The sequence below is a fragment of the Amyelois transitella genome, chromosome 4 (assembly GCF_032362555.1).
Source record: "Amyelois transitella isolate CPQ chromosome 4, ilAmyTran1.1, whole genome shotgun sequence".
NCBI lineage: Eukaryota > Metazoa > Arthropoda > Insecta > Lepidoptera > Pyralidae > Amyelois > Amyelois transitella.
Genome location: NC_083507.1, coordinates 10,274,988 through 10,300,976, shown reverse-complemented (window position 1 = coordinate 10,300,976; position 25,989 = coordinate 10,274,988). Strand labels below are relative to the sequence as shown.

Below are 25,989 nucleotides of genomic sequence, written 5' to 3'. Positions count from 1 at the left end.
TTCATAAGAAAATATATAAAAGCAATAAATAAAAGGAAAATCCCAACACTGTCTATGAAAGAATTCGCCATAATTAGTTCCAATGCTGGCTCTACAAACATTGTAGGCATGGTTTGTGTGTTTGTTTAGGTCATCAACTCTGATCATTACTGCTAATTTTATTGCATTTTTACGTGAGTGCCGTGTGGTTTCTGGCACCAATAAAAAAAAGAATAATACCACTCCATCTCGTTTCCATGGATGTAGTTAAAGGCGACTAAGGGATAGCTTGTAAACTGCAATGGCTTATAAACTTGGAATTCTTCTTTTAGGCGATAGGCTAGTAACCTGTCATTATTTGAATCTCAATTCTATCATTAAGCCAAATAGCTGAACGTGGCCATTTAGTCTTCAAGACTGTTGGCTCTGTCTACTCCGCATGGGCTATAGACGTGACGATATGTATGTATGTATGTACGTTGCATTTTTAAGCAGTTCGTCCTCCTATTGTGTTACGTGTTCTATCCATGATCCTGGATTGGGCTAAGTCAAGTTTTTAAACGAAGCAATTCCAGTATACCTTCTGCAACCTTTTCGGGGAAATCTGTCGCATATTGAATCATGGTTACACATCCAGTTGCCTGAAGTTGCAGGTTTCCTCACGATGTTTTCTCTCTCGTGAAGACCACATTGCGATTAAAGCAATGTACTCGTATATTAATACATTAATAATAATGTTATCATTCTGAGTTCGCTCAGAAGGTTACACACATTGTCGAGGTAAAAAATGATTTTGTCTGTCTGTCATGCTTTTTCATTCCGACACCAGAACCAACCGTACAACAGTACGAAATTGTACAAAATTTTATCGAATGTTTAAAAAAAATAGACAACCTCATTTGCTTGTCAGAATGAATGGCTGTTAAAACACGGTTTATAAAAAGAAAAAAAAATCAAATTATATTAGAATAGCGCGTTATTGTTACAAAAAGAGGCTTGAGTTCACTTATTTGTTTGTAGTCCAAAGGTAATATTGTGTTGCATATTTTATTTTTTAATACTTGTGCTAATCGTAATAAATATACTTAGTGAAGTTAAAAAAAACATGTGGTATTTGTTTAATTACATACAAAATGTAACTTATCAATCCTTAAATTTTAGCAGATAATTATTAAAGGAAAACACCTAAAAATCTTTTAAACGACGGGCTCGCAACTTGTCTCTAAATGTACTTACTCAATTTTATAATTATATTTCTGAACGTGGCCTATTAGTCTTTTCAAGACTGTTGGCTCTGTCTACCCTGCAAGGGATATAGAAGTGATTATATGTATGTAAGTAAAATCTGATAGTACAAAGACTGTTAGGATGTGGCAAAATATCTACTCTAGGTATATAAGCAATTTTGGTTTAGCACAAAAGGGTCATTTCCCAAATGAATACTTGAGTGTAGCTATTATACGACCAAATGCTATTGTTTAAGTTTAATGCAATGTGGTGCAGTTTAGCTTTGTAGTTAGTGACGTAAGAGCAATATATGACCTTAGTTGTAGATACATATATAGCTACCATTAGCTTATATATAACCCTTGGGCTCTTATCATAACGTGCTTCCATTTGGGATTTTAGAAGTTATGCTCCAAGAATTAAAGTCCCTTTTGTGTTATTAACGTGCTGATGATTAAATTTTTTTTACTAATGTACTAAAGACTGTAATAAATGTGAGATATAACAAAATATTTGCTCCTGATTTCAAAATGTAGTATTAAAAGCTGATAAAAGCTAGTCTGCAGAGGGATAAGTGATAAGGTAGTTTGTAGCTCGTAGATTTTTGATAAATACTAATTAAATTTATTGAAATGTAAAATGACGTGAAAAATGTGCCTGCGAAGGTCAATTTTCTAAATGAAATATTGATTTAGATATTGAAACTAACAAAATAAAATAAACATAATAATGGCTTACTTGAAGAAATTTCTCTAGAAACAAGTAGTGCCCTTGTATTAAATTTCTCTTTAGATTAAGTTCTATTCTTACTTTTTCCTTGATGTACATAAATAAAACATACCTTATACTTTCTCATCAAACGAATCAAATAGTGCATGTGGTCCCAAAGATTAGGGCAACAAAGGCTAACCCGCCTAACAGGAATTAAGGCTCCTAATGAAGGCATTAGTAACGTTTTGCGTGAAACAGAATACAATAATGCTCCATTACCGACATTGTTCCGAGATTTAGTGTATAAAACGTTCAAACTGATGGATGGTAGCTTTGTATCATTATAGAATTAGGTCAGAGTAATACTACAGGGAGGCAGTATCGTCGGCGTGTCTAGAGGTGAAAATGTGTCATTCATTTTCTCATAATTAAATCTCGATGCCATCATTGAATTATAGATACATATTTTCATATATATGAAAACATATTTATTAATACATACATACATAAAATCACGCCTCTTTCCCGGAGGGGTAGGCAGAGACTACCTATTTCCACTTGCCACGATCTCTGAATATTTCCTTCGCTTCTTCCACATTCATAACTCTCTTCATGCAAGCTCGGCGGTTTCGGGTACTTTTGACCTGACCGTTTACCAGGACGTCCTTAATTTGATCAAGATATGTTCGTCTAGGTCTTCCCACTCCGACCTTTCCCTCCACACTCTCCATGTATATCTGCTTAGTCAACCTGTTTTCATTCATCCTCTCCACATGACCGAACCATCTCAACATACCCTTTTCTATTCCTGTAACTACATCTTCTTCCACATCACAACATTCCCTTATCACGCTGTTCCTTATCCGGTCACTCAATTTCACACCCAACATACTCCTTAACGCTCTCATTTCCACTGCATTTATTCTGCTTTCGTGCTTCTTTTGCCATACCCAACTTTCACTCCCATACATTAATGTCGGGACCAACACGCCCCTATGCACAGCCAGTCGAGCCTTTTTGGATAGTTTCTGACTGCTCATAAAAGTATGCAAAGCTCCATTCACCATGTTTTAATACCATTTATTAATACATTCAAACATATACTACATTCATATTTTCACACATATAACCTAGTAGACAGGTATAGAATTCCCAACGGCATTAAGTCCGCCTTTTGTACATTGAAGCCGCTTTTTTTGCAATAAAATTTTTAATAATTAAATAAACAGTGTCCGCTTTTATATATTAAGGATGTATAAAAACATAAATACACCATCTACAAAGTTTTACAAAGGCGCTTCACCCATACCAATGCCCTTTCGTTGCTACCATCTATCAACGCCAAATACGTAGCATGGCAGACTCAGAAACGCGGAATTACTCGTAGATTGCACGATTCGGCTGACTACAGATCTGACAAATTTGAGGAAAAAGAATCGTTAAGTCCAACTATGTAGAGTAACAAGAAATAGTTATTATATACATACATCATCGTCTTTATTTGTTAAGTGTAAATGGAATTAAGATTCAAAAACAGTTACAGGTTTATATCTTGCAATAACTAACGGTAGTATCGATAACATACATAAATATAATCACGTCTGCATCCCTTGCGGAGAATACAGAACCTACAGTCTTGAAAAGACAGATAGGGCAAGTTCAGGTTCAATAAGGAATTGAGATTCAAACAGTGACTGGTGACTATCCCGGTATAGCCTACAAGAAGAATCTCAAGTTTAATAGCTTTTCCCGTACTCGCTTTTTACGACATCCATAGCCAAATATAGAGTGTTATTCTAAAGTACCAGGATACACACTATGTGTTTATTTTCCAATTGTACACTTAAAACCATAAAGTTCCGTAAATTGTTGTTAACCATGAAACTATCTAAAACTGAACCCTATTAAAATTCGACATTGAAGGAATCAAGGCCTTCGTATTTTGTCAATCGTTCAAACATCACGCAACTGAAACGATAGTAGTAGAACAGTACCATAGAAATCTGAATAATATTATAGATTACTGTCTTGATGTACACTGTGTGATCACGTCAGAAATGAGGAAGTTTGTGGAAGTAGAAACTGGTTTGTGAGCTTAAGTGTTTTTGCTTAACAAATATATAATCCGTACACAATTTCCGAGATTAGAACATACATACATAGACAGAGAAAATAGGGAAACTTTATGATATGGAGTGATGAAGGTAATAGTGATGATAGTGATAGCGAAGTAAAATGATAGTGATAGCGATGATAGCAAATAGACTAACAGCAAATAATAATTTACAAAAACATTTAAAAGTACCAATTAACAACGCAACACTCAATTTTTTGGTCGAGACCTTTAAATTTATTCTGATTACACGGATTCCCGTTAGAATCCTAAAAATAAGTGTGAAAGTGGAGGAGACAATTTGAGAAATTGCCTCCTTGTGAAATACGAGATGGCACTCATTACATCTCAGGCTTGGGAGGCGTGTAAAGCCTCAAATCCAATGCCATTTTCTTGCTCCACCGAGTAATCGATCATTGGCTTTTTTTACGCGTGTGTCGAAATGTTCACGATTTTATAACTGCCATCGTAGTTCAGATGTTTTACAGTTGAAGGTTCGATACATTGGGGATTTATTATATTTTGTGCAGAAAAGTGACAGTGAAAACACAAAAATACAGAAAAAACTACAGGATGAATTAAATCAAATAGAGTGACTGTGATACAAGATGTTTTTAAAAAGATAGAAGACAACAACTTTAGATAATAGGGTATAAGGATAATGTAACCGTACTGTTTTTCTGTCATACCATTGTAATTTCAAATACTTTACATTTAAGCGTTAATTCATATGCTGTTTGGAAGTGGTCTGTAAGAGTCAGTACAAGCCATTTTGTTATAGAATGTTTATAAGCGATAGACACGATTGGCAGCAGAGAGTTTCAAAATGTTTAATTTATTTATTTACAAAAATATCCTGTTTTCATTAAACATATTTTTAATGCAGTGTGACGGCTTGTGTTTCTAAAACAGATGTTCTCTCCCATATTTGAAACATTGTATAAAGAATTTGGATTTCGTTCTTTAGGTGTACTTTGAGAGGGAAAGTTGTCACACTGTTTTACAACATCGCACATACATCTTTGTGTATGTTACGCTCAAACTTTGTTGTAACACCCCAAGTTTGGAGTGGGAACTGTCACACCACTTTGAAGCTTTGATACGCTGTCACGTCTTTAAATCTTGATGCATTGCTGGTTTGTTTATGCCTATTTAAAGTTATGGGCATTTTCTTAAGTGATACTTTTATACACAGCCTAGATTAGGGTAGCGAACATTTAATACTACACTATCTTTTGTGGATTGCATAACTTATTTCATCTTTGACTTTTATTTTCATATTTGTCTTTATTAGAAAAGTAGTCAGTCTTATTTATCAATTATATCTCTACGGTTCTTGGTATTTCATACAAAAATTGGTTTGAATCTTGCCATTAGCGCAATTTTATTGTAATTAAAGGGTAAAACATTTTCGTTTACTTTACTTACAAACAATAATATACAAATAGTCCAACTTATTCGGAGTTGAATTACTTCAAAAGTTTGAAGCGAAAGTTGTATACTTTTCCATTTCACATCCCAGTAACGTTCAGTTTTCTGGCAATCTCAGGTGGAAACCCTTAAGGTGCGTTTTCATTAAAGCGGCATAGCAATTTGGAAAATAACATTTTTCAAAAAATTTACCTTTACGCATCATATATGATAAAGATTAATTGGTTCTTTATCTATTAGCATAAAATTTTGTGTCATAATTTTACATGGCATACCTTTGTTTAGCCTAATAATTGTTATTTGCTATTGCCGAATTTGTTAATGCCGAAACCAATTATACCAAAAAACTATTATGACAAAAAATAGTATGCGTAACTCGTTATGCCAAACTAAAATAGGATAAAAAATGAAAAGGATCCCTGCCAAATTAATTATCTTTCTCGGAGTAGGCGGAGAACATCTTGCCACGATCCCTGTATACTTTTTTTTTGTTGAAACTGTATTTGACAATCGCTGATGCAATGTAGTCGGCTTACAGTAGCTATTCTTGACCTTTTATCAAACTTTCCCAAATAATCATAATGAACAAACCTTATAAGTAATTATTCTCCTGATGCTGTCATTAAATTTCATATATCGAATGATCATTTATTCAAAATGTAGCTTTAGATTGTAACTAAAATCTGATCTAGTGATTGTGCACAGCTTTGCTCCAATCTGCATGGACCTTAACAACCAAATGTCAGAACAAATTATTTTCGTCGCGACACTTCAAACTTGGCCTCCCCCATAAAGGGCCCTCTGGGCTAACGACTTTAACGTTATGGCTAAACTTTTCAGTATGAGTTCAGTGTTTATGGTATGATAGTTTGATACGCTCGTAAGGTGATATTGCTTATTGGAGTTATAACTACTTGATGAATTAATCAAAAGTTATTTTCCTGAAAGAAGAATTACATTTAACTGAATAGAACGTTTTTGTAAATATTGAGTTGACTTGATGCCCCAAGAATTATAAAAATCTCAGTCTTTCAATTCATGTTTATTGTAAAATTTATAGTTCTGATTAAAACTTTCCATTGAGCAAAGAGTTGGTTGAAATAACATCTTGAAAATGAAAATATCTAGAATATTTTTTAACAGAAAATTATAAGTATGAGTTAAAACTAATTACTTATCTAGTTGACAGCCCCGAGAAACTTTCAAGATGTAAAAGTTCCACTTTGCAAAGACTTGAGTATTTTTCTAATAAATGAAAATGTGTTTGACCTTTACGTTGATATAGTCCTGAGTGAACGATTTTTTTCAGTTTCTAAAAAGATTACTTTAAACATTATTCATTGAAATTAATTTCCATTCAAGATCAGTTTTTGGTTTTAACATCTGAACTGATTCTATTATATACAGAATATGAAAATTTGATATGGAGTTTTCCTCTTTACACTTTGAAATAATTAATTTCATTTTAAAGTTCTAACAAACGTTATACTTTGAGCCTACCAACTCGATCATTTAGCTCGATTGTTTGATTACTTGTATTATAAACACATTATAGTTCTGAATACTAAAAATACTAAGACTAGTAGATTGCCATTGACTATATAAGAACAAAGATAAAGTTTATCTTTTTTATATAGAAGAATTCTTTAATATTGCAAAGGAGTTTCAGAGATAGTTGTGATACCATAATGTTTTAATATTATACTTAATGCTGAGTTTTATTTATACTGCGTTCTACACGAGATAACGAAATATTATTGTTTTCTTTAAGTGTCTCAAGATCGTTTAGGTCTAATATAATTCCGATTTTTATAGTATTTGTTAAACCTTCCAACGAACGAACACCCTAGCCATTATTATATTGACAATGTTAATTTAAAATAAGAGCTACTGCTCATTCTTTTATATAGCCAGCTATGTCATGTGTATGTATCTAAGATTTTATCTAAAAGATATAAACTTATTTCCTCTACTTTTATTGGCATTTAACGTGTATTTCTATTACCTTTATTTATACCTACTCAACACTATCTTTCTGTGACGCCAATTAAATGTCGTATCTTCTAGCCGTATTTTCATTGAGTCCTGACCTTAGAGTGACTAGCTATCTGTAGAGCGATCATAGCAAATATTAATACCATAGAAAAAAGGTAAAAAAATCTGTTTACACTAAGTCTGTTTAAACGAAAGATCCTGATAATTCCCGATTTAATTGCTAAATTTTTGCATCTTGCGTCCAACAATTGGAAAGTTATCGTTTAAAGAAAAGTAAGAATTTTATATTTTATCTATTAAGCCCGCGACCTAGCATGTAATTGAAATTCGCGTTTTCCCATAAATACATACATAAAATGTAGATCCTAGAGAAGTAGGTAGACCTACATCTACATCTTACTACATATGTAAATTCCCAAAAAAGTAACTTCGTATAATTAACCATATTCGCACTAAGTATAACTATTATCGAAATCAATCTGGTCGTTCGCATTTGTATTATTAGTATGGATTATATGTATCCAATAGCAGAAATCTATATAGTTAGTATTTTCCATAAATCCCTCAATTTATCGCCTAAATGTGACAAACTTTTACATCTAAGCAAAAAATAAAAACAAAATATATTATAACATTTGCAAATCCCTTCTTACGTAGGATAGTAGTTAAAGTCAATACATATTTCGGCCATAGAGTGCGCGGGCTCTGCTACAGTAAATGCTTATTCTATGGGGTCTACTCATTACACCCAATTCTAATCAAGGTAAGGTGTCATTATGGAGTAAGTTATTACCCCAGTTAATTTGTGTCGCTTTGACACTGAGTTGTTTTTTTATTTAGTTATTTTTCTTCTTGTTGTATTTAAGAGGTGATCGATCAGGTCCGTATAGGTAAATAGATTCAATGTTAATAAAGGTGTAGAAGGACTGTGATCAAATCACACGCCTGATTCTCTTCGACGGATTTTAAAGTATTCACTTGGAGTGGATAACGTGGTTACTAACGTTCTCCCACGTATTGATGGAATCACGTCGTATAACGTCGTAATATCCTGAGCAAATCTGTACTTTCATGCAGTTGAATGTGTAACCATGCTCCAGGGTTGCGATTCCGTGCAAGGGTTACGGAGGACTGGTAGGAAGCTGTATATCCCTTGCCGGGTAGACAGAGCCAATAGTCTTGAAAAACACTGATAGGTAACGTTCAGCTATTTGGCTTGATGATAGAATTGGAATTCAAATTGTGACAGGTCGCTATTTGAATTCCATCACCTAAAAAACAATCCCAAGTTTATAAACCTATACGTTAGTCACCTTTTGCGATATCCATGGGAAAGAGATGGAGTGGTCCTATTCTTTTTTGTATTGGTGCTGAGAACCACACGGCACATTCGCTTTTTATTATGACGTGAAATGGATAGAACGATAGCCTATCACGAGAAAAAATATTGTCGCGCATGCCATTCAAGCCTCGCTGAAGGACGATGCAATTAAGACAACCTTAACACCTTTTTTTGGGTTTTTTAGGCGATGGGCTAGCAACCTGTCACTATTTGAATCTCAATTCTATCATTGAACCAAATAGCTGAGCGTGGCCTATCAGTCTTTTCAAGACTGTTGGCTCTGTCTACCCCACAAGGGATATAGACGTGACCATATGTATGTATGTATATTAACACATGAATCTCCTTTTCGGCAGGTCGTGTAACAACAAAGTATGTATGTATATGTAACCCGGAATTTAACAAAGTTACAACGCCGCCATACTCCCCCTAAGACCCTGGCCGGAAACTTGCTAAAAATATCTTCGTGTCTCGTTTGACAAATTACTTTCGAGTAGTTATAATTAGTTTAGGGTTGCGGCAACTTGTACACCTTCATAAATTGTTGTGTTGGTCATTCTGCCGATGTTAGTATTTGAGTGTACGTACATACATATAATCACGCGAAGCGTCTATAGTCGAATCCGTAAGGCGCCCGGTTAAAATGCGTGTGGCCCAAAATGGCACTGGTTCGAATCCCACCTCGAACGTATACATTGGTATATGTTCGAGGTGGGATTCGAACCTATTTTCGAATTAATGAACATTAGTTTGAATACTAACCGATGCTCTTACGGCGAGGGAAAACATCGTGAGGAAACCTGCACATTCGGGAAACTGGATATGTAACCATGATCAATCCAATACGGGCTAGTTTCCCCTCCAAAGGTTGCAGAGGTCAGTTGGGAGTCGCTTTATGTAGAAACACGACTCACCCAATCCAGGATCCATGGTCAAATGCATACCCTGGACTCTCCAGAGTGATTTTCTTTGCTATCAGATATCATGGAATGAAGAAGAAAATTTATTGTAATTTTACTTCACTTGCCGTGTGGTTCCCGGCACCAAAAGCAAGAAGAACAGGACCACTCCATCTCTTTCCCATGAATGTCATGAAAGGCTACTAAAGGATAGGCTTATATACATGGGATTCTTCTTTAAGGCGATAGACTAGCAAGATGTATCCATTTGAATCTCAGTTCTATCATTATGCCAAACAACTGAACGTGGCCTATCACTTTTTTGAAGACTTTTGGCTCTGTCTACCCCACAAGGAATCGTATCATATCGATATACGTGATATGTATGTATGCGTGTAATTTTACTGCACTTGGTCGAAAGCCATTAAAATTAATTAAAAGATACAAGGTTCAAATCATGCAAATTGTAAAACAATTCACAATCTAAAATTACTTTTCCACGAAGCCAGTGGTCGAGTGGCAATGATTACATCTGAGGGTAATTACCGGGAAGTGGGTTGAAATACTGCAATTGAATGGTCCAATTAGTACGAGGAAAATGAGGCAACAGGAATCAGTTTGAAAATGAAAATCAACGTCATTTTTAAAATTCACACACGTACAACACCCCACTTTTTTGCAGAATGGCACACAGAAACTACACCTTCCTTCTTGTTACGATCCTTGCGTAATTCCTTGCATAAGTCTGCTTTGCTACATTCAACACTAGGTTTGTCTATATTTAGACAAGAAATAAATTATTTGGAGTTTGTTAAAAATAATTCTAGTGGGTATTAATGTTAAGCGTAATAATACTTTAGTCGATTAAAAAAAGCCTTGTGGGCTGTGGTGTTAAGAAATATCAAAAATATCCTTTCCCATGGATTTTGTAAAAGGCAACTAAGGGAATGGCTAATAAACTTGGGATTCTTCTTTGAGTGTCAATTCTATCATTGAGCCATACAGCTGAACGTGGCCTTTCAGTCTTTTCAACACTGTTGGCCCTGTCTACCCCGCAAGAGATATAGACGGGATTATATGTATGCATATTCTCACCCATTTGAAAGTCTTTGACAACAAAAGTACCTCACACAACACACCTAACCATAAAAAACAGACAAGAACAAAACACATTTATCTATTCGTCATACCGAGTTAACAGGTTCTTAAATTTCTGTTTTGCCAAATTGAATGTCATTAAAACTTTCTTCGGAGTCCGAAATAAAGTTAAATTCGTCGAGATAATGAAGACGACAAATTGTCTCGTTAATTTTAGAAAAAATGACTATGACTTACTACTTTTGTTGTAAAATGTTTGAAACAAAATTTTGTTTCAAACAAGAGGTGTGTAATACTTGTGTTGGTGTAACTATAAGTGTACATAAATTTAACAGTATTTTGGGATAACCGCAAAAAAGATAGGTACATACATAAAATCACGTCTATATTCCTTGCGGGGTAGACAGAGCCAGCAGTCATGAAAGGACTGACAAGGCCACGTTCAGCTGTTTGGCTCAATAATAGAATTGGGATTCAAATAGTGACAGATTGCTAGCCCATCGCCTAAAAGAAGAATCCCAAGTTTATAAGCCTCTCCCTTAGTCGTCTTTTACGACAAACAAATAATTAATATCGTTAATTTGGTATTATGCTCTTTATGCAGTGAAAAAGACACGGGAACAGAAAACCCACCAGAACCTTCTAATTCCTCAGGAAATAAGTGCAACTAAGCAATAAGTAGGTACGGTAAGGAGTTTGTTAAGTCCTAAATTAACTAATCCGCTATTAATAGAAGGTTCGAAATGGGATTACATATCTCCGGTCGAAGCTATTATACTAACTTTGGGCACTGTTTAAGTAGGAACAGTTGATAGTGTAAAATTAATACTTTACAAATTCTAATATTTGTATAAATTTGTTGTAATAAGTTTGTTATCTCTTCACGCGTCTGCTAAACTAATCTTCTTGAAATTACGTGTATATGTAACTAAGGGTGGAGAAAGACATACCTTTTATCTCGGTAAATACAATGGCTTCCATGGCATTTCCGAAAAATCTGTATTTCTTTTGCAGGTGGGACTGAAATTGCGCGCGCAGACGTTAATTGTTTTGTAGCTGGCGCTAAATTCGCGCGGGCGAGGCCACGGGTAAAGGCTAGTGTACTCTAATAAAGTATGCATGACAAGATTTAAAAAATATATTTCATGACTTTTCTACGATCAAGTTATAACGGATTCGTTTCAAAAGAAATGATGAATATTACTAAGAGTCTAAAACGAAGACATTTTCTTACTATTATATACGAGTATATTTAAATTACAAATGAGGAACTACAGCCAAGTCACCAAAAAAAAAAAGAAAACTAAAAGGCTGCAAATTTTCAAGAAAAGTTTTACAACAAAACTAAACTTACCTTTTACTAACGTCAGTATCCCCAGCGGCATAACCAATATGGCGACAAGCAGATCGGTTATCGCCAGAGACATCAGAAAGTAGTTGGTAACATTCTGCAGCCTCCTTTCCAAATATATAGCCAGGCAAACCAACACGTTCCCGGCCGCCGTGCACACGACCAAAATCAGGGCGATTAGAGCCCACCAATTATTTATCACATGATCTTCTCTCTCTGTCACGTTGCTAGTGCCATTACTTTCTATCACAGTGTAGTCCAAAGTAAAGTTCAAGGTATCCCAGTCATCGTCGGAGAGGAACCCTAGTTCATACATTGTTGGGTGTTTTGAGGTCTCTCATCTTTTAGGCGTCTCATCTTATCTCGTAAATGTGGTAGATTGTCCGTGGCAGATCCATTTTCGTTCAAAGTAATGTCAATATCTGAAAAGAAAGAAAATCATTATAACTTTAATTCCTAATTATGTACCGTGATCAAATTAGGGACGTCCTGGCGAAAAGTCAATTTAAAAAGTAGCCGAAACCGACAACTTCCATGAAAAGATTTATGAATGTTGAGAATGCATGAATCATGTAAAGTAGAAAGATATTGTCTCTGCCTACCCGTGAAAGAAGCGTAATTTTTGTACGATATGTATATAATATGGCATCCTAAACCGGCAAGTTTGCATAAAAATTTCGATCAACATAGGACAGAGATATTCGTATTTTTTACTTAAGTGTCATGGATATCGTAAAATGTGACTAAAGGAAAGACCAATGAACTTGGGATTTCTCTTGTAGGCGATTGACTATTAATCTGTCACTATTTGAATCTCAATTCCACCATAAAGTCATACAGCTGAACTTTCAGTCTTTTCAAGACTGTTGGATCTGTCTATCTAGCGATTGATTTATACGTGACTATACTATGACGTGATATAGCAATTCATATAGTAGTAGACATTAAGTGTGTAACTCCTGTTATCTTTTATGAGTTCCCTTACAGGTGAAGTAATTTAAAAGGGCAAATCTCAACTGTTTAGCAAATGGTAAAAACGTTTTTACTCCGGAAAATGCTTTCTTTGCAAATCCTTGGTATTCCATATAATTTACGACCACGATTTCCTTTGCCACTTTTTATCCGCTGATAGGTACGTGTGATAATGAGGATTCAATGTGAAAATCTCACTTAACGGGTTTTTTAATAATGTTATGAAGACGCTTCCATACTAGTCTGGTAGCGATGATAATTTTTGTGAAAAGGGAATTCAGGCAACTGATGTGTAAAACTATTATCGATACATAACGGGTAAGGTTTACCTGCAAAGGTTGCGGTGGTCATATGGGAGTCACTTCGTGTAAAAACCTGACTCACCCAATCCAGGATCCATAGTTAAATGCATACCCCTGCTCTTCATTGATGAGGAAGGCTCCAGAGTGCTAGGATACGACCGGGACTAAAGCCAGAATGAAGAATAAACTTGGGATTCTTCTTTCAGGAAGTAAACTAGAATTTATTTGACTCTCAGGTCCATCATAAACCCAACTGAATTCAGCCTTTAGTATTTTCAAGACTTAGCTTTGTCTACCCCGTAAGTAATAAAGGCCAATATATATGTTGTATATAACACAGAATAGTTCCTTTAATAGAAGTAGTTAGCGAATTCGTTTGCCGTAAAACAAAATCTGTGTCAATAATACTTTACTGGCATTCACTCTCTTGGCTTATTCGAAGAGTCGGTATAATTTTTTTAATCTTTTTAAATTAAGAAATTCCAAAGATAATTAAACCTTTTTTAGTTACTTAAATAATGTAGTAATGCTAAATTTTATTTTTTTTCCAAAATTATTGCCTTAATAAATGGAAGGCACTATTTTAATTTCCAAGATTCAAGATTCTTTCAAACTCATTGGAGTTGGCAAGAATTTTTCGAACTCAAACTTGGACCAATGATTAAATTTCACAAGATTTTAAATTTTTAATATACAACGTTACATGCTCTGTTTCTTAAATAAGGTATAAATACGATACATTTATAAAAATACACACCACGTCTTATTCCTTACAGACTTGACAGAGTACAGCTGAATGTGGCCTTTCAGTTTTTTCAAAACTGTTGGCTCTGTCTTCCCCGTAAGGAGTAAACTAACTGAATGACACAGAAATTGTGACGTGAATTTTTCGTTTTACGTGGAAGAACTGCAGGCGTTGCCTCGTTTATGTTTATACTAGCTTTTGCCAGCGCCTTCGCCTGCGTGAGAAGTATTCTATAACCTTCTCTGTCGTTCACTCTATGTTTGCAAAATTCCATGGAGATTGTTTCAGAGGTAACGCCGTAAAAGGTGGAGAATAAAACACACTTTCGCATTTATAAATAATAAAATATACGGGACAAATTACACAGATTGAGTTAGCCTCGAAGTAAGTTTGAGACTTGTTTTACGAGATACTAACTCAACGGTACTATATTTTGTAATAAATACTTATATAGATAAACATCCAATACCCAGGCCAAAAAAAATAGTACTTTTCTTATCATACCCTGGCTGGGATTCGATTCCGGGACCTCCGGTGTCACGGACAAGCATACTACCGCTGCGCCACAGAGGCCGTCAATTTATATCATTACTAATATATGAAGGACTCGATGTTCATTTTAATAACGCAACTCATTACCATAGTTCAAACAAAAGTACGTGTATGCCAACCTTAATAACTTTAACTGAATTAGGATTCCAACATCTGTTACGGTAAAAACTTTCGAACGTAAACCGGTACGTTTCAGTAAAACGTTATTACTGGTAATATTCCTGAGGGTATAAAGGGATAAACCAAAAAACTTCTAGACTCAATGCGCAAACTTTTCGCATACGTCGAATTGCCGTTTTTTGTTCCAATGCCGATGATAAATCGTCGTTTAATTATTAATAATTTAATTTTGTAACACAAAGTAACATCAAAATGAGGATGCCCACAATATGCCAACTATTAACACATATAAATGCGTTATTTGTTTGTTTGTCGTGTCTTCACGCGTTAATTTACAAAACCAATAGAATAGAATAGATTTATTTTAAAAATTGGACCATAAGGGATCACTTATTGACATCACATTACTTAAATTATTTATCTACTACGCTTCCAAAGTGTATGTGTAGAAGAAGCGGCGGAACAAACTACACTACAGCATTTTCACCGGACGTCAATTTACAATCTTCCTAAAATCTTTTCGTATATGTAATTAAGAGTCTGGAAAAAGAAACAGAGTATTTTTATCAGGGTTATAACTATAGTTCTAGTAGGATTTGCGAAAAATTTATATTCTTTTGTAGATGGCGTTAATTTGCGCGGGCGAATTAGAAGCTAGTCCGAATCTTTGGGAAAAATATTATCTGTTTTGAATGATTTTGCCTCTATCAGCAATATCATCTGAAAGATATCGACAAACCTGACAGAAGAATTAACCATGAACATCGTCTTATGGATAGCGAATTAATGCATGATTTTATTCACTTTGCACAATTGTGCAAAGTGAATAAAATCATGCATTAATTCCCTCATCAGACGTTGCGAAGTGTTTGCAGCAAAATCAATTTAGATTACTCATATACAGAACTAAAAGGACATTGAAGAGATTTGCAAAAACTCTAGTAAGAGCATGCTTAAAGACTAAACGTGAGAGCAACGCCCTCCTCCCATGATTAGGCTCGTAGGTATAAACATACATATAATCACGTCTTTATCCCTTGCGGGGTAGACAGAGTCAACAGTCTAAAAAGACTGATAGGCCATGTTTAGCTGTTTGGCTTAATGACAGAATTGAGATTCAAATAGTGACAGGTTGCTAGTCTGTGGTCACAGGATATGACTATCATCCTATGACCAATATACATGGTTTCTGTATAGAAGTGAAGAATACCGTAACGAATTGATGGGATCAGTATCCTTTCTATTTAAAGGGAATACTATTACTATAAACGAGTAAATTATTGATCTAGTCCAGTCCGTTCGATCCCAGTCATCCAGAAGGTTGGTTTATAGCTGTTCGGGGTGTAATCCCGACTTAGTTTATGTTTTGTTCGTAACTGAAAGAATTTCTTTTTACAGGCGTATAACCTTACTGTTATTGAAACCTAACTCCCGTGAGATAGTCTCAACATACATATATCACGTTTTTATACCTTTCAGGTTAGACAGAGCCAATAGATAAAAGACTGAATAATTGAATATAGTTGGTAGGTAAATTATTCGGGCATTCTGAGGCGTGAGATTTCTATTTCTTATAATATTGTTAGTGCATCTAAAGTTGTCAAATGTCTTATAACCTGAAATGTCGAATAGTGCAGGTAATGTTAAACTTATTGTCACTCCGCCTCAGAAAATATACCATTATATACCTATTCAACGATATAATTAAGTACTTAATATATTATTTTTTTAGTATTCTTTGACGTTTTATCTTCCTCCTGGCCTTAGACCTAGCTAAATTCTTAACACTCTGGAGAAGAACCCGGAACCCCTTAACCATCGATCCTGGATTGGGTGAGTCAGGTTGTTACACGAACCGACTCCCATCTGACCTCCGTAACCTTTGGACCTTACTCATATTGGATAAGGGGAACCCTGATCAAATATGAGTTAGACCACATAAGAAACCTATATGCTAAATTTCTAGACCCAACGGTTGGGGATGTGCGTTGATATGTCAGTCTATCAGTAGACCTGTTTCTTGATAACCCTGTATAGAAGTCAATCGGTGAGTTAAAACCTATATTTACATATACTTGACGGCCTCTGTGGCGCAGCGGTAGTACGCTTGTCTGTTACACCGGAGGTCCCGGGTTCTAATTCCGGCCAGGGCATGATGAGAAAACAACTTTTTCTGATTGGCCTGGGTCTTGGTTGTTTATCTATATAAGTATTTATTATAAAATATAGTATCGTTGAGTTAGTATCTCGTAACACAAGTCTCGAACTTACTTCGAGGCTAACTCAATCAGTGTAATTTGTTCCATATATATTTTTATTTATTATTTATACCTAGATAAAACAACGCCCTTCCCACTTCCCTCGATTCTTGCATACTTCTCATACATTCATTACCTTCATGCAAGCACGGCGGTTTCGGGTACACTTGACCTGACCTCTCGTAGGATGTCCCCGATTTGATCAAGATACGTTCGTCTAGGCATTTCCACTCCACGGTTTCAATTTGCACTTTGCATTATTAGCTTCGTCAACCTTATAAAAAAAATTGACAAGCAATTAGCCAGTTCTTAAATTCGATCATTTAAATTTGAATTTGTTTCAGGAATTCGTACAATACTCGTACCGACCGTTTCTCGGCCACAAGGGTATCATTAACTTGCTATAAATCTGAGTCTCGCAGCTTTTGGTGCCACAGTCCATACCAAACATAATTACAATTTTATTTGTAAGCGAAAATCATAAAAAAATCCTATGGAAAAGCTGTATGAATTGATTTAAAACTTTTCTGTCTTATTTGAAAATATTTTTAGATCTTTCTTTCTGTCTAGGTCCCCTTTGCTTCTCTATCAGTATATTTAGCTTGGCTGTGATAGGTGGACGAAGAGACAAGCATGCGCATGAGTATCCCTTTTTTCGTATTTTGTATTATTATTGTCACCAAATAGACGTTTTGACATTACATTTTACCATAAATATTTTCTGATTAAGAATTTTATAATTATTATACATACATAAATAAAATCACATCCATATCCCTTGCGGGGTAGACAGAGCCAACATTCTTGAAATAACTGATGACAGGACACGTTTAGCTGTTTGGGCTAACGAAATAATTTGGATTCGAATAGTGAAAGGTTGCTAGCCCATAACCGTAAAACAAGAATCCCAAGCTTATCAGCCTATCCCTTTGTCACCTTTTATGACATCTATGGAATCGAGAGGGCGTCTTATTCCTTTTTTTTATTGGTGCCGTGAACCATACGGCACTTTTGTTTATCTATTGACTAATTGTTATAATAATCAAAATAACTTATGAAATAATCTTTTAGCGAATGAAACCTAATAACGTGGAGATAAAAAGGAAATGATACTCGTAGCTACATTTATAAATGTATGGGATATCTACACTCAATCAAAACTATCCGGAACTTCCCAAATAAAAACATTGCTTACATTAAGTTAGTTATAACTTGGATAAACTGACGTAATGCCTATCTATAGTTCATTTCTTAAGGTACTTATGAAATAAAGTTAAACAATATTAAAAAAAAAATCTTAAATAAATTATGGTTAGTAGCAAAAATTATCTATAGTGACATCAGTTTTTTCTAAATTTATATTAATTTATAAATGTTTTTTTAGGATAAATATAAACCAGACTGTTAATTAATATTTCAATTCCTAAAGAACTGGACTATTAATATTTTTTTTTGTATCACACCATAACGAAACGTGGATAGAAGTAAGTTATTCTGAATTTGTCCTTATACTTTCGGGTTTGCTATGATTCAATTAAAACTTTAGCAAAAATAATTTGCGAAAAGATGAATAATTCACTTTCTATGAATAATTATGTCGGTTATAAAAGTGAAAATTGTACCGTGTGGTTCCCGGCACCAACATAAAAAAGAGTAGGACCACTCCATCTCATTCCCCATGGATGTCGTAAGAGGCGAGTAAGGGATAGGCTTATAAACTTGAGATTCTAGTTTTAGGCAATGGGCTAGCAACCTATCACTATTTGAATCTCAATTCTATCATAAACCCAAACAGCTGAACGTGGCCTACCAGTCTCTTCAAGTTTTTTGGCTCTGTCTACCCCGCAAGGGATATAGACGTGACTATATGAATGAATGAATAAAAGTGAAGAAATTACGTTTTTTAGTTAGCTGTTTAGCACCTAGTAATTTAATTATTACAAATTATTATTCAAATTATATTTCCACACTTTCACTGCGTAAGTAATGTTATTTTCAAAGTACCTACCTTAATCAAATCGGAAACGTCTTGGAAAATTGCACGAATAGACTTATGAATGTGGATGAAGCGAAAAAAGTGTGCAGGGATCGTGGCAAGATGTATTCTTTGCCGACCCCTCCGGATAAGAGGTTTATGTATATGTGGCGACATCTCTACGCCACTCGTCTCAACATCAAATCACACAACAACTGTCAATCATCTCGAAGAAATCGACGCGCTCAGCCAATAGCAGCGAAAAACCCAAATCGCGATTTCAGAGATTTCAAGGATTGGAGCTATATATACAACCTCCGACTCAACATCATCGGAGCCGCGGTTCCCCAGGCATAACACCTAGCCTGGCGGAAGATCTTCCCTTTGGTGGCGGTCGAGCCGAATCATCGCTCCCGCTACATATATATGTTTGTTTACACATATATTTGATTTCTAATTAAGTTTATCAAATTAATATGACTACAATATCGTGCCGTCGTCTGTGACAGCACTTAATCCTAGTTAATTACGGTTCGGTTAATGGAACTAACAACTTATTGATATTAGATTTCGTTGCCGCTTTATTGACTGCCTCAATAGTAAACGTACATATAATCACGCCTTTGTCCCTTACCGACCAAGGCAGAGCCAACAATGTCCAAAATATTGGAAGGCCACGTTCATTCTAAGTGGACAGAGCCAGCAGTCTTGAAATACTGACTGTTACGAATTCCTTTAGAGTATTCCGAACTCCTTTGTAAAGGACAAACATTTTGTAATTTAAAATAAGAAAAAAACAGAAAAATAAATGACTGTCTTTTTTGAGCGTGCATCATCTTTTCTTTACCAGCGCAAATATTTTATTATTTTCAGCATATTTCCTATACTGACAGGCCACGTTCAGCTGTAAGACTTGATGATAGAATTGAGATTCAAATAGTGATAGGTTCAAGACAATCGCCTAAAAGAAGAATCCTAAGTTTACAAGCTAGTTAGCCCTTAGCCGCCTTTTACGACATCCATGGGAAAGAGATGAAGTGGTCCTATTTATTTTAATATTAGTGCCAGGAACCACACGGCACACGTTCATAATAATATGTATAATATTTAGCTCAATTGTATAGTTGTTTTTTTTTTTACATTAGAACATGTGATCCAATGGGTGTATGGTACTTACCTATCATATTTCTAACAAACATTGAAAAAAAGGATCTTTTAAATTAAGTTCTATGGTAACCTACTCTTTGGTTACTTCAAGACGCGTCAAAGAAAACGACAGGAACTTTTTGAAACTCAGAAGTAAAATAGATTTAATTTAAGTACTGAATTATTTTAGGGCAAATCTTCATGAAACTGTAAGATTTATTTTCGTACATCAAATCTTAACCAGATTATAAATAAATATAATAAATCTTATAATTTCACAAACTTACGTCCGTCAATCTTCAAGACAAATGGAGAAAATTGTATATACAGAAATTAATGAGACAATTGAATCATTCCATTGCCAGAATATTTAAATACATTCAAATGTGAATCATGTAAATTTCGGACCAAAATAATTTAATATTAAACATCCGAAGATTAATATAACGGCAAGATAACAGATTATTTTCTAAACTTTGGGATGAAAAATTATGATGTTACTAGCTGTGCCCGTGACTTCGTCCGCGTGGGATAGTTATTATGGGCATCATTGAAGCCCTCAACGATGAATAATTTTCCCCGTTTCCTTTACATTTTCCATTATTTCTTTGCTCCGTATAGTTGCAGCGTGATGTTATAAAGCCTAAAGCCTTCTTCGATTAATGCTCTATTCGACGTCAATTCGAACCAGTAGTTACTCTCAAGCTGTAAATACCGACTCCTCTTTGAGAAACGTAGATTAGTTTGATTGTCAATCGATGATTTTATCAAAAGGTGAAATATTGTGAGGAAAATATAACAATAAAAACAACAGTTACGTAATTGTACAAACTTAATCTTCATAAGTTAGAGTGAAAAAAAATACAATATTATATATAAGTCTTATGGTGTAAATGCACTTTATGTTAAAATAACCTGTACCTATACAATGCTCCATTGTTGGTTAATAAATTAGCGTCTTTTCTCGTTAAATCCTGTTTTAAGAAATATTTTAGAGAATTAAGGCCTAAAATATTACAAAGCATTTTCTAAATTAAATATTTTGTAATTTGCGCTAACATGCCTTTATATAAGTCATAACAAAATTGCAACTTATATCATACATAAATACAAAAAAGAGTTTTTATTTAGTTTGTTGATTTATATAATTGTCTAAAGTACACATAAAGAAGGATAGTATTTATTTTAGAAGAAGTATTATTCCCCTGGGTTAAGTAAACATATATACATCAATTCTTTATGCGGGGTAGACAGAGCCAACAGTCTTGAAAATACTGATAGCTGAAATATGATAAGCTGTATAGCTTACTGATAGAATTGAGATTAATATAAGATGACACATTGCTAGCATGTCGCCTAAAAGAAGTATCCCAAATTTATAAGCCTATCCCTTGGTCGCCTTTTACGGCATCCATGAAAAAGATATGGAGTGTTGAAACCAAGAAGATCTTGAGATATAAACCGACCTAATTGCGAGACAATAGATGTACCTAGATACATAGCGATTTTCTTCGGGAAATAAATAGCTGCTTGAGCTTCTTCAATTATATTTGAAGAATACCTATTTATTTGGTATCACTAGCCAGCCACTACATTTTTCAGACTTATTGGTATTGTGGGTTTTGTTACCCTACAAGAGATAAGACGTGGTAAATGTGTGTATCTAACAATGATATATTATTAAATGACAAATTCAAGTGTTATTATTCTTAAGACGTTGTCGCTATAAAACCATTTTTAGGAATAAACTGAATTCAATCAATCGAAAATAAAAATAAAAATGTATTCCTTTGACTAGTTAAAACGAGATTTTTATTTAATTTATTGAAAATCGTGTTGAAACCAAGATCTTGCGATATAAACCGACCTAATTGCGAGACAACAGGTGTAGTTGTGTAGCGATCTTCCTCGGGAAATGAATGGCTGCCTCCGCTTCTTCAATTATGTTTGAAGAATACCTAATAATTCGGTGTAGCTAGCGATAATGCGATTGTTTCAGCTTCTATACACCTCTGATTAATAAAAGATAATAAACGCGGTCCTAATAAGTACCTTACAGAGTTTTGTTTTAATTTGGTATTGTAATTTACTCAAACCTAATCTGAAGAATGCTGATAAGAGAAAAAAACTTCTAGGTTTTTAAATTCTCTTCGCGCGTTGCTTGTTTAGGTGAATTAAAGGAAAATATTATATACTTGGGATTCTTAGTGATTCAGTTAGACGTAGCTTTCAACCGTTGTCACAATTGATTCTGCCTACCCCGTAAGGGATGAAGACGTGGTTGGGTTTATGTCGTAATATCATAATTCTTAGTTAAGTTAAATAACATAGGAAGGAAGGAACGGCGTCTCCTGGCACAAACAACATATTTTTGCTTAAAAGGAGGCTCCAGCGACATAATTCCATCAACTTTCCATCAAAAACCATCAACAGCACAAAAACATTTTTTATTTATTTTAGTAATTTTATCATTTGCCAGTAGAACTCTCATCTAACTCTTTACTTCACCAAAACCGGCGTGAGTTTGGTGAAATTTTGTATGTATTTAGTTAATTAGCCATTATTCATATACTTACTTTTCTGGTAGTTCAAGCAAGAAAGGGAGGTTTTCTTGTTAAAGACCGGTTTAGATCCGAAATGAATAAAAACCTGTTAATGCAATTAAGACAAAAAAAGTTCTCCAAATTCATCCCTTATGCCTTACTAATATAATTGATGCGAAAATCTGTCTGTCTGGTAAAATTAGGTATGCATTAAAAATCCGCGATCTAACATGGGATACTTTTTTTTTACAAAAAATTACCCCTAAAATACTAAAATGGGGTTTGGATGAAAAACACGTCTCTTTCTCTTTTACAGCTCTATATATAAATGACACCCGAGCGACGCCGAGGTAGGTCGCTAGTTAAACATATTATATATATCTGAACTTGCATTCACTTTACTGCATTATATACAATACAATGTCTTCAAGCAGAACAATGGGGGCAAATGAAAATGAAAGTTCAAATGCTTCAAAGGAAGTGCAATTCTGCCGGTACAGTAAGGTCGAATTGAGACTTAATTGCGAACAATATAAGGCAGTTAATTGGAATTTCTTTGTAAGATAAGAATATAGCTGTTTTGTACGTAATTTTAATACTCTGTTCTTTAAAATGTGAGAGATAAGTAATATGCAATGAAAACCCCGGCCTATGTTAAAGGAGTCAAATTTTCACAGATAATATATGTATATTAAAAACATAAATACATTAATAATTTGATAACTAAAAGGCAACGTTCGGCTGACAAAGAAAATCATATAAAACACCTCATTTTCCGTAGAGGGTCATAACTACGATTCTATTTTCGAAAAGTTCTAATTAAAAAAGGTATTCTGAATTCACTAATTACAGTAAGTACGTGCGAGCAAAAGGCAAATTGTGATTACCATACCAAAAGAGAGCCAGCGAATCGTGAACCTGTAGTGTTGTACGCGACATTTGTTTTCCATTGGAATTCTGGGTCAATTTTCTTATCTACTAAATAGCAGAAAAACTAAGATACATACTTATGTAGGTACTTACCTACCTACATACATTACGTCACGTAATGTCACGTCACGTACATACATATAGTCATCATACGTCTATATCCCTTACCGGGTAGACAGAGCTCACAGTCTCGCAAGGATTGATAGGCCACCAAGATGGAATTGAGATTTAACACAAAATATATTGTCGTAGAGTTAGTATCCTCTAACACAAGTCTCAAACTTTAGGCTTTGCTAAATCTATGTTATACACACACACACACATCATCACGTCTATATCCCTTGCGGGGTAGACAGAGCCAACAGTCTTGAAAAGACTGGTAGGCCACGTTCAGCTGTTTGGCTTTATGATGGAATTGAGATTCAAATAGTGACAGGTGCTAGCCCATCGCCTAAAAGAAGAATCCCAAGTTTATAAGCCTAACCCTTAGTCGCCTTTTACGACATTCATGGGAACGAGATGGAGTGGTCCAATTCTTTTTTTTATTGGTGCCGGAACCACACGGCATATCTATGTTATTTGTAAAAAAATAAATGTCCCATCCCTACACGCGGAGCTATGTACTAATCACGAACGAAGTGTAAATAGCTATTTTGCATCGTACTTAGCCGAGCTCAAAGGTTTTTGGCTGGGAACATGAATATATTAGTCGTGTCGATAATGTTATAATGAGTTTGGTACAAATTCTGCGTAAATACATCTTGATACATAATAATTTTATACGGACAAATAGGTGAATGAAGGGGATCCTTTTATAACTAATCTGTCAGTCAGTTTTATTCGTCTAAATGTCAAGTCAAAGACTATGTCTCTATATGGAGGCTGAATGGCCGCAACAGTGAGAAAGACGTGATTATATGTACGTATGTTTATACTTATTTATAATTTAACAAACACAGATTATTATAGTGTTCGGACAATACAGAACAAGAAAAGTACAAAATACATAAAATAGTGTTGGTAAATCGCTTCTTGCTTAATCTAAAAGTAATCTGCACGAAATAAATAAAATTGCAACAATTCATCATTGTCTGAAGCTGTATTAAAGTGTACAATTAACACCAGGTACCGTTCGCCTTTTCATGCTCATACAAAATAACGCGAGTGCAGAAGAAACACTCGAATAATTGTTTTCAATTTTTTTTAAGACATACGATTCGTCACTGGGCCTACGTTCTTAGTTGAGTTTAGACAGACACCTGCTTTTTGATTTTGTTATTGTTGCTAGAATAAAGTAAAATTTGGAAAGAAAGACCATTATGTACGAATTTCAAACTTTTATGAAACGCGTTGGAGAGTAGCAAACTAGAATAATGTATGGTATATTTATAGAAACGTAACTTTAACCTAACATCAAAATAAACCAGGTAAAAAAAACCTTAATACTTTGAACATTTCTTTGTAACATAATGTTAATAACATAATAAATTATGAGAACAGAGAATATCATAAAGGGGAATATGAAATGATATCTTTATTTTCAGGTAAGGATTTTTTTACCTTTCTAAAAAGTGCATAGGTCACAGGTATAAATTCTTTTCTATACTGTTTGCACGTTGGTACAAATACAAGAATTCTTTTACACTAATAACCAGCCTTAATAATAGGCTAAACATAAATATATCCTACTACTATTATAAAGGCGAAAGTTTGTATGGATGTTTGTTACTCTTTCACGCAAAAACTACTGAACCGATTACCATGAAATTTGGTATGTAGGTAGCTGAAGACCCTTTTTATCCCAGAGTTCCCGCGGGATTGATTGGGTTTCCATGCGGACGAAGTCGCGGGCGGCCTCTAGTACACACATAAATTTATTTGAAAAAATATTGCGCATGTAACAAGTTAGTGTCACTTCTCCTCTTTCGATATTGTTTGCTCCTTGGCACAATTACAGGAATTCTTTTACACTATTACCTGCCTTTGTGACTTTCTTTTTTAACTTTTAGTTCAGATTTTTCTTTACGTTGTACAGGTGTTTCTAAAGTAAAGGTGTTTTATTACCTACTTGGTGATCGCTGAAGTAGTCCAAAGACAAAGGACGTTTAAGAATTCACTACCAGACATTATATTACACGCTCAAAATCAAAAAAGAAGTAAAGCAAGTGTGTACAGTGAAAGCAAGTAAATCTGACCCCTTCTCAACATACTAACGGTGGTAAGGTTTCAATGCGATTCACTGTACTCTGAACATAATACTACAACTCTTCATTGAAAAGAAACACTATGAAAAGATTTTC

At 34.6% G+C, this 25,989-nt stretch overlaps 1 protein-coding gene across 1 annotated transcript in view; it reads right to left on the bottom strand.

Moving 5' to 3' along the window:
• Nucleotides 1–25,989, bottom strand: part of LOC106140925 (D(4) dopamine receptor) — a 69,809-nt gene that overhangs the window by 25,796 nt on the left and 18,024 nt on the right. The window contains exon 2 of the mRNA XM_060954648.1: nt 12,150–12,568. Within this exon, the coding sequence (XP_060810631.1) occupies nt 12,150–12,462 (313 nt within the window). The 5' untranslated portion in view covers nt 12,463–12,568. The remainder of the gene's footprint in view (nt 1–12,149; nt 12,569–25,989) is intronic.